Below are 13,209 nucleotides of genomic sequence, written 5' to 3' on the forward strand. Positions count from 1 at the left end.
CCTCCCGGCCCGGTGGCGGCCCTAGGGCTCAGTCCCTCTGCTGCTTCCCTGCTGGCCCCCCGGCCCGGTGGCGGCCCTAGGGCTCAGTCCTTCTGCTGCTTCCCTGCTGGGCTCCGGGCTGGTGGCGGCCCTAGGGCTCAGTCCCTCTGCTGCTTCCCTGCTGGGCTCCGGGCTGGTGGCGGCCCTAGGGCTCAGTCCCTCTGCTGCTTCCCTGCTGGCCCCAGCCCGGCGGCGGCCCTAGGGCTCAGTCCCTCTGCTGCTTCCCTGCTGGCCCCCCGGCCCGGTGGCGGCCCTAGGGCTCAGTCCCTCTGCTGCTTCCCTGCTGGCCCCCGGCCCGGTGGCGGCCCTAGGGCTCAGTCCTTCTGCTGCTTCCCTGCTGGGCTCCGGGCTGGTGGCGGCCCTAGGGCTCAGTCCCTCTGCTGCTTCCCTGCTGGGCTCCGGGCTGGTGGCGGCCCTAGGGCTCAGTCCCTCTGCTGCTTCCCTGCTGGGCGCCCAGTGGTGGCCCTAGGGCTCAGTCCCTCTGCTGCTTCCCTGCTGGCCCCCCGGCCCGGTGGCGGCCCTAGGGCTCAGTCCCTCTGCTGCTTCCCTGCTGGCCCCCGGCCCGGTGGCGGCCCTAGGGCTCAGTCCCTCTGCTGCTTCCCTGCTGGGCTCCGGGCTGGTGGTGGCCCTAGGGCTCAGTCCCTCTGCTGCTTCCCTGCTGGGCCCGGGCCGGTGGCGGCCTTAGGGCTCAGTCCTTCTGCTGCTTCCCTGCTGGCCCCCCGGCCTGGTGGCGGCCTTAGGGCTCAGTCCTTCTGCTGCTTCCCTGCTGCCCCCCCCCCCCCCCCGCCCGGTGGCGGCCCTAGGGCTCAGTCCCTCTGCTGCTTCCCTGCTGGCCCCCCCGGCCCGGTGGCGGCCCTAGGGCTCAGTCCCTCTGCTGCTTCCCTGCTGGCCCCAGGCCGGTGGCGGCCCTAGGGCTCAGTCCTTCTGCTGCTTCCCTGCTGGGGCCCCCCTCCCCCCATCGGTGGCGGCCCTAGGGCTCAGTCCCTCTGCTGCTTCCCTGCTGGCCCCCGGCCCGGTGGCGGCCCTAGGGCTCAGTCCTTCTGCTGCTTCCCTGCTGGCCCCCGGCCCGGTGGCGGCCCTAGGGCTCAGTCCTTCTGCTGCACTGCCACGGAGTCCCATCCACCATCGGGCCTCTTCTGGAGGACCTGGTGACCTCCCACCTGGCCCCCATCCTCTCCTCTTGCTCCCTCTAATCCCCCCCCCCCCTGCAGCTGGAAGAGGCACATGTGATCAATTCCTCTCCTGCAGGGGGGCCCCAGACACCTCGCTTCAGGCCCGTCTCTCTCCCCTTTCCTGCAGCTCCCCCCTCCCGGCCTTCCCGCCCGGCCAGCAGCATGCACCTGTCAGGAACACCCTTCTCTCTGCTCTAAGTCTCCCAGTCACCCCTCAGCCTTCAACGGAGCACTTTCTCAGACGGTCCTTCCCGAGGCCCCACTGTCCTCTCGTAATCACAGTCTGTCATTTTATTTCCTTGTGCGATAAGGTTTGGCCCGTCTCCTGGCAAACTGTGGCCTCCTCAAGTCTGGGTTGCTCCTAGCCTGGGGGGTGGGGGCAGGCCACATGTGCTCGCTGACGCAGGCGGGACTGCAGGGCCTACCTTTGCAGAGGAACCGCTGAATGGCCTCCGTGCCAGCGCCGCACAGCTCCGCCGGCGGGTAGACCATGGACGGGGCGTCCAGGCTCAGAGTCTGCAGACACAAGGAGACCTCACCTTACATATGCTGTTCGCTCCACGGCTCAGCTCAGTCGCAAACCACCCGGTTTGTTTATGAATGTGTGTCACATCTCCTCTGCCTGGGAGGGAGAGCTGACCTGTCTCACTCCGTCTGCGTCCCCAGCTCCTAGAACAGTGACTAGCATGCAGCAAGCACTCAATGTGTTTAGATAAATACATGAACAAGCAAATAAAAGGGAAGTTATAGGACAGCATAGAGAATAAAGTTCCACTAAGAAAATACTCATAGTCTCAAATTAGTATATTTATAGGAAAATAATTTAGAGTAACGTATAGCAGACTCATAGTGGTTTTCTCTAAGGGTGGATTCCAGGGTACTTTTCTAAATGAAATGTTTCTTTTTAATACTGGAATTTTTAACAATATGCAGTATGACGTTTTTCACAAAAATATTTGTGTAAGCACACACACACACACACACACACACACACATGCTTACAGGTTTTTGAAACCCGGGAAAGGGGGCCCTAGGTCCACACACACATCCACAAAGCTGCCCACAGCCACAGCAGGAGTTCTGCTTAAGCAAGCCCTCCTCCTGCCACTCCCACACATCAGGCCTTCTGATGTCCCTGAGTGCCAGCATGAGCCACCTCAGGCCCCTTTCAGGAACTGATCAACGCTATGCCTCAAACAGACACAGGCCTCAGGGGCCAGGACAGCCCTGGAGGAGGGACAAGGTGTGGGAAGAGCAGCTCAGTTGCCCCTCCCGGGACCCCCAGCACAACCCCCGCACTTGCTGGGTGTGGAATGAACACGGATTGTGGGGTGAGGGGGAGCCTGCTCTGGAGCAGAGAAACTGACTGCCTGGGGTTGGGAGGCCCCAGAGCGAAAAGCTCATCCAGAGGAACTGAATCTAAAGAAGTTGACCCCACATGAGTCATATTAGGCCCTGGCTGGTTGGCTTAGCAGTAGAGCAGTGGCCCAGCGTGTGGAAGTCCCGGGTTCGATTCCCAGTCAGGACACACAAGAGAGGTGTCCATCTGCTTCTCCACCCTCACCCTCTCACTTCTCTCTCTTCCTCTCTCTCTTCCTCTCCCACAAGTCATGGCTTGAATGGTTCAAGCAAGTTGGCCCCGGGCGCCGAGGATGGCTCCACGGCCTCATTTCAGGCACTAAAATAGTTTGGTTGTCTGAGCAATGGAGCACTGGCCCCAGATGGGCAGAGCATTGCCCAGTAGGGGGCTTGCTGGGTGGATCCTGGTTGGGGCACATGCAGGAGTCTGTCTGTCTGTCCGCCTGCCTGCTTCTCATTGAATAAAAAAAACATGTTATGGAGATGAGTCATATTAATCACCGATAGTAAAGGGTGGCGGCTTGGTGGCATAAGAGCAAGCACTCTGGGGCTGTGTTGCCCAGTGTGGTGGCCATGAGACATGTGTGGTCATTTAAGTTTAAATTTTAATTGATGAAAATGAAAGAGAATTTCAAGCTTAGTGCCTCAGTCGCACCAGCCACATTTCAAGTGCTGACCACAGCTGGCCAGCAGCTCCCACACTGGAGCACAGACTGTGGGACATTTCCATCATCGACAGGAGGAGCAGCTGCTGGCTGGCACTGCCCCGAGTCATGCAGCCCTGGCCAGCTCCGACTCCACTCACCACGGGCCAGCTGTGAACCCTGGAACAGGCCACTTGAGGTCCCCGAGCGGAAGCTCCCTCAGAGTTAAGCAGGCACAATGTCACCAACCTAGCAGGCTGGTTGTTGGGTAATAGGAGATGATACGTGAAAAAGACTCTGGCCTCAACTAAGAATGGCTGCTGTTATTGTCTCAGCCTATAAACAGGTTCGTTCAAGGTGCCACTAAAAAGCTCTAACACTTTTTGTTTAGAGAGCCGATGTAAAACGAATCACAAAGCTCGAATTAGCTGTCTTAGAATAGCTTCAGAATTATGAACTCTGCTCTGAGCTGTGCCATTCAATAAAGTAGTAACTGGGCACAGGTAGCTATTTAAACATAAATTAAAATTCAATAAAATTAAATATGTAGTTCCTTGGTCACACTAGCCACACACACAGGTGCTCCATAGCCACATGTGGCTAGTGGCTACTCATCATGACAGCAGTCACCGAACATTTCTAACATAGCTGGAAGCTCTGTGGGACTGCACAGAAAACACCCAGTGTTGGCCTGTTCCTCCAGCCTGCCCGGGACAGCAGTCTGACCACCCCGTCCTTCCTCGGGCTGGCTGCCAGGGCAGTGGAGAGCAGCCGCTGGGGTCAGTCACCTCCCTCTGCTCTCTCCATGCTCCTGACACAGAGGCCATGGTCAGCAGTCCGGCTTGAGAGCTAATTCACTGACGGCTCATCGGAGGGTTCTGGGATGCTTGGTCAGACATGTGTCACTGCGCACAGGTAAGTCCCCGCTCCGGGGCCAAGTCGCACAGAGGAGAGGCGCACAGGCCCTGGATCCAGACTGCCCGGTCTGCAATCCCATCTCTGCTCTTACTAGTTGTGCGGCCCTTGGGAAAGCTTCTGAAACAGGCCACGCCTCAGTTTCCTCATCTGCAAAGGGGCACAGCAGTATGTGCCTCACGGGATTTTTGGAGGATTCAGGGAGCTAGTGCAGGTCAAGGGCTTGGCCTTAGTGAGTACCTGTTACCCTTGTCTACATCCGCAAGCCTATTTCTCTGTTAAGGTCTGGCTCAGATACTACCTCTTTTACAAAGTGTTATCCCCATCAGGATTTGGTATTACCTCTTCACTCTAGAAATATGTTTTGATGCCCCCATTATGACAGAAAAAGTCACATAATTACAACTGTCCACACATCGGTCACTCAGTGAGCACTGAAGGACCGTGCATTGAGCTCTCTGCGACCCCAGCCCCCGTGACCAGGACAGGTCCAGCACTGGGGGAGGGAGGTAGGCAGGCCAGGGAGAACCCCAGTCGAACGCGCTCCGCTTACCTCCAGAGTGCGAGCGTGTGCCAGCATCTGCGGCAGTCTCTGAACCTCGTTTCCACTGACGTCGAGAGTCCGTAAGCTTCGGAGTTCCCCCAAGGTGTCTGGAAGCTCCTTCAGCTTGTTGTCTGGAGAGATTCCCAACGGCACAGCTCACCACCCAAAAACTCTGGTCACCTGCTTGCTACCTGACAGCCACCAGGACCTGCGGGGAAGTGGGTGCCTCCCTCGGACCCCATCTGAGACCCCGTGAGGAAGAACATGACAGAGGGGTGTCGGCGACCTGGGCTCAAGTTGCTACTGTACAACTCACTACCTGGGTGACTTTGGAAAACCAACTTTACCTCCCTGGGCACAGTCTTCTCATCTGTAAAATGGGAAAATAATACCATTTGGGCTCATAGGAATATTGAGGGGTTCAATGAGATTATGCATCTGAGGTCTTCAGGACAGTGCCTATCACATCATAAGGGATCAGTAAATGGGGCACGGTTATTCTTATTATTACTCATGTTGCATTTAGGTAGACCGAGGCATTCTGCACAGAAAGTGCTTAAAACAGCCAGAAGTGGAAGGGCTGGGGGCGTGGCGAGGCAGGCGCCCTACTGATATGCTAGGTTCCTGGTTCTGTCTTTTATCACACTGGGTGGTCTCGAGCAAGTCACTGCTCCCTAAGCCTCGTTTTCTTTATTGGTAACTTGAGGATAACACCCCCTCCCTCTCCAGACCTCACACCCTGTCATGAGGCGCCCTGCGTTGCTGAATGTGGAAACGCTGTTCACTGGGCGTGAAGCGCTCCTCAGAACTGTTCCCGGGGCTCCTGAATCGCTCTCACCAGTCAGTCCGCTACTCTCTCATTGTTATAAATACCAATGGTGGCGTCCCAGAGGCCTAGCTGTCAACGCTGTCTGCCCTCCTCCCCACGAGTTCCTATCTCTGGTTACCACGGAGACAGACCGACCTAATAGGAGGTCAGTCCAGTACGCAGAGAAACTCGGGACTGGCTGCCCTCGTGCTCAGTGGCTCCCAGGAGGAAGCTGGCTGGGACAGCGCGGACTGAGGGTCACACGGCCTCTTGGTGCCTACCTTTCACATTGAGGGTCTGGAGCTGGGTCAGGTTCCCAACGGAACGTGGGAGATACGTCAGTTGATTCCTTTCCACGTTCAATACCTAAGAAAGAGGAAAAATTGATAAGACTCTACCTAGAGACAATAGTGATACCCCTGCTTCGGTCCTGGAGTCACCTGGGCACCATGCACACCTTTACCTCTTCCTGGCAGCCTTGTGGAAAAGGTATGGATTGTTATGGCCCCATTTGAGAGATGAGAAAGTTGAGGCTCATCCCCATGAAATCATGTGCCCACTAGAGCAAAGCCAGACTTTGAACCTGGTTCTGGCGGAAGGTTCATTGTTTACAAACCACAAAGTGCACAGCAACAGTCCCATAATCAGGAAGGGAGGGAGGAGAGGCCGAGAGTCAGGGATCGGGTGAGGCAGCCCGTGACGAGGCTCTCAGTACCCCAGTGTTAGGAGAAAGAAACAGCTGCATAAAGACAGTGGACGCGCCCAAGCTCCCAGGCCACAGCTTTTCATGCTGGGACAGAACCTGGGCTTGTGGGAGTCGGAAGGCTGTGCTCCCTCCAGGATGCGGGCTGCGAGGTGAGCAAGGTCAGCTGGGACAGAACCTGGGCTTGTGGGAGTCGGAAGGCTGTGCTCCCTCCAGGATGCGGGCTGCGAGGTGAGCAAGGTCAGGAGGACGATGGGCTAAGTAGCTGTTAGGCATAGATACAGTGGAGAGCTAAGCAGCCGTTGAAAATAACGTGGCAGATGAATATTTGATGAACCAAGGATGGTAATGAGTTATTGTCAGGTATCCAAACGTTACAAAACAGCGACGGCAGCAATTCTATAAAAGAATACATATTGGCCCTGGCCGGTTGGCTCAGTGGTAGAGCGTCGGCCTGGCGTGCAGAAGTCCCGGGTTTGATTCCCGGCCAGGGCACACAGGAGAGGCGCCCATCTGCTTCTCCACCCCTCCCCCTCTACTTCCTCTCTGTCTCTCTCTTCCCCTCCCGCAGCTGAGGCTCCATTGGAGCAAAGATGGCCTGGGCGCTGGGGATGGCTCCTTGGCCTCTGCCCCAGGCGCTGGAGTGGCTCTGGTCGTGACAGAGCGACGCCCCGGAGGGGCAGAGCATCGCCCCCTGGTGGGCAGAGCATTGCCCTTGGTGGGCATGCTGGGTGGATCCCGGTCGGGTGCATGCGGGAGTCTGTCTGACTGTCTCTCCCGGTTTCCAGCTTCAGAAAAATACAAAAAAAAAAAAGAATACATATTAACAATGTCCCCAAAGATCCTACACCAAGGTATTCACTGTGGCTCTAAGTGGTGGCAATTACTTCTGTTTGGACTGTGAGCCAGTTAAGTCATCACTCCGGACAGCGTTCTCGTCTGTAAAATGCAGTAGCATCACCCACATCATAGGGCTGTTCATTCAAGTCATTAGCTCCCTGCATGAGTGAGGCCCATTAGCATCTGGCACCGCATACGCCGGGCACAGCACTCAGCGTGTGTTGCTGGGGCAGGGCACGGCCCCACAGGCGAGCACTTCCGTGGGGGAGGTAGTCAAGCCCACAGCCACATAATTAGTAATTATACTGCAATTAGTGGTCCAGGGAAACATTCTAGGGTTGACACAGAGGCGAGTAAAGTAGATCTCCTTAGCCAGGGATCTGCAGGGATATTCGGGCGGTGAAGACAAGCCATGTAGGCAGACAGAAACACCCTGTGGAGAGACAGGCAGGCACGCAAAGCCAGAGTGTTAAGAGCTGGCTGCAGGGAACAAAGGGGGGAGCAGGGAGGAGGCTGGAGAGACAGGTGACCCAGCCCACAGGGCCAGCGGGCACAGCAGAGAGAAGGGAGTTTAATCTCAGTGAGAAGGAAAGCGGCTGCTTCCGCTGTGAGTGGGCCGGGCAGACGCCTCCCTGGAGGCTGGGAGGAGCCCGCGGTCACCAGAGGGCACACCGAGGCACGCCACAATGAGGGGACGACAAGGATGACACACCACAACAAGGGGACAAGAATGAGAAGGGAGGCGTGCGTCAGAGTGCTGACCTAGCATTTTAAAAGGTGGACCCGCCAGCTGCTCTTTTTCTGTAAAGTTGTGGAAGCTCACGATAAAATTGCAGAAAGGACAAGCCAAAAATATGGTAGGGGGATGCCCACAGCCCAGGCTGCAGAGGCGAGGGTGTCACTGGGTGTTATAATGGCACAGGGCAGGGGAGCTGGTGCCCACTGCTGCCAGCCAGGTCACAGCCAGGACACTCCAGGCCTGCGTGGCTGCAACTGCCCACTTAGGCAGTTGGGAGGGTTTTTTGGCCTCATGGCCTTACCTGGAGGGCCGTCAGCTGCCCGATATCCTCAGGAAGGGCTGTCAGCTGGTTATCATGAAGATCCAGAACCTGCGGACGGAAGACGAGCTCAACATAAACAGGGACCCACAGAGGACAGTGACCAACTGAGACAGCCCCTCCGCTGTCGGGCTCCGAGAGGCCAGGACAGGCCGGGCCGGGCGCCCCGGGCTCTGGTGGTGAAACAGACCACCCGACCTTTCCTCTGTAACTGGGTGGCACCCGCCCCACTCCCTCCGAAACAGCACCCCTTTATGCCTTTCATTTAGCAAATGTTTCTACTGTTGAGTGAGTGAGAACAGTATGCAGACATTTAGATGTTAAAAAGAAAAAGATCTTCATGGTAAAGTATGTATTTGCCTAGAAAGTGACTATTAAACATGCATATAAAATATTCATAGTAGTCCTCTGCAGTATGAAATCATGTTTTTCCTCATTTTCTGCTTACCTGTATTTGCTAACTTTTTTTAAGAATGAAAATGAGCATAACAGGCATAGAAGATCCATATATGCATTCATATGTATGTATACTATACACATATATGAAGTACATATGAAATATGAATATATATAAATAAATATAAAAAACTTTGAATATTATCTTTTTTTCTGACTACAAGAATAACCCATGATGGTCAATGAAGAGAAGTAAAAACGTGCCCTTATCCCTGCAAACCAGACGTAACCATAACAACACTTTGGTGCCCATGCTGCCAGTCTTTTCTCTCAGTGTGCATACCCACAGTCACACCTCACGTGCTGTGTGACTATGACATCACAGTCCCCGGCCGGACAGGAGGGAGTCGCCCCAGGTCCTTGTGTTCTCACACGCTGACAAACAGGATGCCTGGCATGCCCCCTGCTCCAATCTGTCTGGGGCTGTCAGCCTCCCCGCCCTCCGCTGGTTCGCCTGCTATTGGTTGATGGTTTGTCTTTCCACCTAGCGCACAAGCGCCCCGAAAGCAGGGCTGTGTGGGCTCTCCCCATACACCCCCCTCACACACAGCACGTCGAAGGTACCCACTAAACCACGCTGCTCAAACCCCACAGTGACTACTATGCTAGGCCTGTCTGGCATAAACTCTAAGAGGGACGCTTGGCTGCCACCTGGAACACCAGGCCGAGGCCCCGATGCCTGGGAGATGGGCCCCAGTACCTTGATGGTTATGAGACTCAGGAGGCTGCAGGATTTTGGAAGCAGGGAAGTGAGGTGGTTCGTGTGGACAATCAGCACCTGCGTGGGGAAGAGGAGCAGCACGACACATTAGGCTGAAGATCAGCAGGTGGGGAAGGCCGAGGGCGGGCACAGCACCGCCCCCCTGCCCTGCCCGGCCCTCTCCGTTCTCCCAAACGCCATAGGGGTGATGGGGATGGGAATCTCCAATGTGGAATCAGATGGCCGGCAGACCTGGCATGTCAAGGATAAAAGGGACACTAGAGGGCTAACTCTACCTTCCATTCTGAGAAGGGATCCTGTGCTATTGTCCTGATCTCCGAGGGCTGCCATGATGATTAACAAGCTAATGGACAGAGCTTGGTTTCCGTACTGTAGTGGTTATCATATTTGCCTAACACGCTAATGGATAGAAAGTGCTTGGCTCGGGGCTGGCGTGGGGTCCTGTGCTCAGTCTGTGTCGTGTTCGTTAGGCATCGACTCCTGTGTGGATGCTGCCAGTGCCACAGAGCTCACCACTCTGTTGGTATGGACCAGTTCTCACCTCCCTTCAACCAGGTCATTTATTTAGAATAAATACCCTTATCTAGCTGCATTCAAAGCTGCAAAGACTTTTTGAACGATCATTCATTATACTCTTAATCTCCCTGAGGTGACCAGGATGAAGTGAGTGTAATTTTTATTACTAGTAACAATGAGGCTGCCCAGGGCTTACCCTGGGGCAGGCATCATACTCTGTGCACTCAAATCTCTGTCTGTACTTGTCACTCATTAGATCCTCACCATAGCTCTGTGAGTCAAGCTATGAATGTGTTCAGTTCATAGACGAAAAAACTGAGATGTAAAAATTTTAAGGAAGTTGCCCAAGTCATGAGGGGCAAAGGCAGGATGTGACCTACGGCTGCCCGATGCCGGAGCCGGCTCTGTTCACTGTGGAAAGACCCGCTATAGGCCGAAAGGGTGATAACCAGAGAGAAGACGCCAGGGAGGGGCGCCTAAAAGCCCCACCTGATTTCCAACACGCAAATGTGCAATGAACAATTCTCTGAAAACGCCTCGTCTCACCTTCTTCTGTAGAACTTTGCATGTTGCAAAAGCCCCAAATGGAATCTAAGGTGAGAGAAAGAAGAGTCAGGGCCTCCCCTCCACCAGTGTTTGATTTGTTTTCCGAGTGGCACACGTGAGAGGGACAGATGGGGCAGGAGGCGAACAATGAGAAGCGCGGATGCGGAGAATGGTTAAGCCCAGGGAAAGGCCGGTGAGGAATGTTTCCCGGGGGAAGGTCAGCCCTCCCATCGAGCTGCGGAGACTGCCCTGCTGAGCCCTAAGCCCCCCACCCCATCCCCACCATCAGATCGATCAGGGGCGAAAGAAAGATCCCTGGTGCTTTGCAGAGGCTGGAGAAACCCAGCTTCTCCTAGGAATCTGTGGGTACAGTTTTTAGAAAAGACTATGCTGATGCCAAAAACCATCTCAATTCTTTGGGATAAGAACAAAACCTAAGGCAACACATCTTGACTAGTGCTTCTGGACTTTTGAAAGCCCCAGTCCAGATCTACCCTTCCCAGCGACACGTGATTCAAGAAAAAAATGGCAGATCAAATCCAAAGTCAGCACACCACCCCCGTTTACCTCTGCGAGCTCACACTTGGAGATGTCGAGAATGTCATCAGCCCCAGCTTCTTTTGCCTAAGGACAAAAACGAGTTTTTATGTTTCAAACGAAACATCCTTGCAAAGGGGACAAACTAGGCAAAGAAACACAGGATTAAAGATCTGCAAGGAACCATGGACAGCCTCTGGGTCAACTAGTCCATTTTGTAGGTGGGCCAATGATCCCTGTTTTAAAGGGGCTTGGGCGCCAGCAGGGAGAGCACATGAACAAGTAATGTAACAAGTAATGTAACAAGTAATGTACGGCGGGAAGCACAGGGCACTGCTGGGCACCGGCTTGTCAGCCTCATCGTTCTGCTCCAAGTCAGAGATTTCCTCTGGGCGTGGGGGAGGTTCAGGGGAGGGAGCAAGGCTTGTTTGGGGGGCAGTGAGAAGCCCTGGGTTATAAGGCAGAGGCGGAGATGGGGATGAACTCAAAGGAAACCCATTTCCCCTCACCAGACACATCTGGTACTCCAGGCGTTTCCGAGCCTCCTCACTGGGTTTCCGCTTCCGGAAGAAGAGTGGCATCCTTCCTTTGAACTGGAGAAATCTCCACAGCACTAGGGCACAGGGGAAAAGCTAGGGCCTGGGGAATTTGTCACTGCCCCGTGGCATGCAGAGCAGGCAGCACAGTCACACAAAGCATGGAGCTGATCTGTTGGACTGTAAGTTCCTTGAGAGCAGGGACTATGACCATCTTGACCATCACTCTGTGATCTGAGACATGCATGGCAGGTGCTCCGTACCCTTTGGTCTTTGTTGACCACACAATAAGCAGCCGTATGTGGTAGAAAGAGCATCATGGCAAGCCAGGTGACCAGGGTTTGGGCCCAGACTTGCCACTGGCTACCGTGAGACCTTGGCATACTTTTTCCCTGTCCCAGGTTCCCCTCTCTCCTCCACATTAGACCAGGGGGTGACCTAGAGAAGTTTCCTCAAGCCCTCTCCAAGCACGCGCTTTGAGGACTCTAACAGACTGGCTTGATGAATCACTTCTAGCTTCTGAAACGCTGTCAGAGTGGCATCGGCCAATGACACATGGCACGACATCAGCCGGCCACAATGTCGGGGAGCCCAACTTCACCATAACCAAAGAGATTTTTTAAATAAAAATTTAAAAGCAATTCTCAGGCACCTTACCACTCTCACAGTTATTATTTCATTTGATTCTCGCCATAGCCTTGTTTATAGTAATGAAACCAATGATTATAGAGTTCAATGACCTGGTTATACTGCCTGGATTGCAGCAAAACCAGTCAGGAATTCTGCTCTTTCGAGTCCTGATCTTGTGGATTCGCCCAACTCTCTGGAGCTGCGATGACTTAGCACACACTAAGTACACTGTCCTGAACTCAGAAGGCAGGCGCTCACTGCCTGCCCAAGGTCTGCAAATATCAGCGCTTGATAATGGACATCGATGGGCCAGGAAAGCAATCCTCCGGGGAAGCTTTCGGTTAACAGCGTAGGCTTCATTCAGGATGATACACAACTGGGTTGGAAAGCCAGTTCTAACACCCACCAACAATGTCGCCCTGGTTCACCTCTCTGAGCCTGTTTCCTCACCTGTCAAGTGTGAGTAATAATGTTACCAACAACTGGTTCTATGAGGATCCAGCGATTTCATATATATAAAGCCATAATGAGCCTTCATTAAGTTTGCCACACATCTAACAAACATTTATTTATAGCCTTCTACGGTTTAAGGAGCTCGACACACACCAGGTCCTCAGCGGGAGGGGTAGAGATCACAGGTCTCCGCCCACAGGGGCGTGGGCTGTCTGGGGAGCCGGCCAAGACTGCAGAGCTGGCTCAGGCCCCCTCTGGTCACCCCACCTGCCTACAGGGATGGGGAATCTTGTAAAAACAGTCCTTCACCTTCCCTGATGACCAGCTCTTACCCTTCTGCTCCTCAATCTAACCCTCCATCGTCCTCTCACTGAAGTCCAGCCCTGTCCACCTGCTCCCCAATGGCCATCCCTCCTTCATTCCTCCCAGATCAGTTCTTCACAACCTGCTCGCTGACGTCCATCACTCATCCATCCCCGCCCCCGACATCCAGTCCACAGGGGGAGAACCACACCCAGCGTCCCCTGGCTGGAGTGGGGAGTGCCCGACCTGGCTTCGTGGGTGCAGGTCTCCGACGTTCGTTCCCGCGGCTGAACCTGGGGCAGGCCGATCACTCGTAGGTCATGGAGGCCGGGTCGCAGACCACCGGGCACAAGCCCCGGTGGATCCGGAGGCCGGTCTCCTCCAAACGCAGGAGCTGGGGACGGAAACTCAAATCTCAGAAAGTCATGC

At 54.7% G+C, this 13,209-nt stretch overlaps 1 protein-coding gene across 1 annotated transcript in view; it reads right to left on the bottom strand.

Moving 5' to 3' along the window:
- LRSAM1 (leucine rich repeat and sterile alpha motif containing 1) overlaps positions 1–13,209 on the bottom strand; it is a 42,380-nt gene that overhangs the window by 28,725 nt on the left and 446 nt on the right. Inside the window, exons 2-10 of the mRNA XM_066367110.1 lie at positions 13,027–13,174; positions 11,368–11,471; positions 10,889–10,945; positions 10,322–10,366; positions 9,239–9,316; positions 8,065–8,133; positions 5,763–5,847; positions 4,683–4,804; positions 1,637–1,727 (exon numbers count right to left, since the gene is read on the bottom strand). Of these exons, the coding sequence (XP_066223207.1) occupies positions 1,637–1,727; positions 4,683–4,804; positions 5,763–5,847; positions 8,065–8,133; positions 9,239–9,316; positions 10,322–10,366; positions 10,889–10,945; positions 11,368–11,439 (619 nt within the window). The 5' untranslated portion in view covers positions 11,440–11,471; positions 13,027–13,174. The remainder of the gene's footprint in view (positions 1–1,636; positions 1,728–4,682; positions 4,805–5,762; positions 5,848–8,064; positions 8,134–9,238; positions 9,317–10,321; positions 10,367–10,888; positions 10,946–11,367; positions 11,472–13,026; positions 13,175–13,209) is intronic.

Source organism: Saccopteryx leptura, chromosome 2 (assembly GCF_036850995.1).
Source record: "Saccopteryx leptura isolate mSacLep1 chromosome 2, mSacLep1_pri_phased_curated, whole genome shotgun sequence".
NCBI lineage: Eukaryota > Metazoa > Chordata > Mammalia > Chiroptera > Emballonuridae > Saccopteryx > Saccopteryx leptura.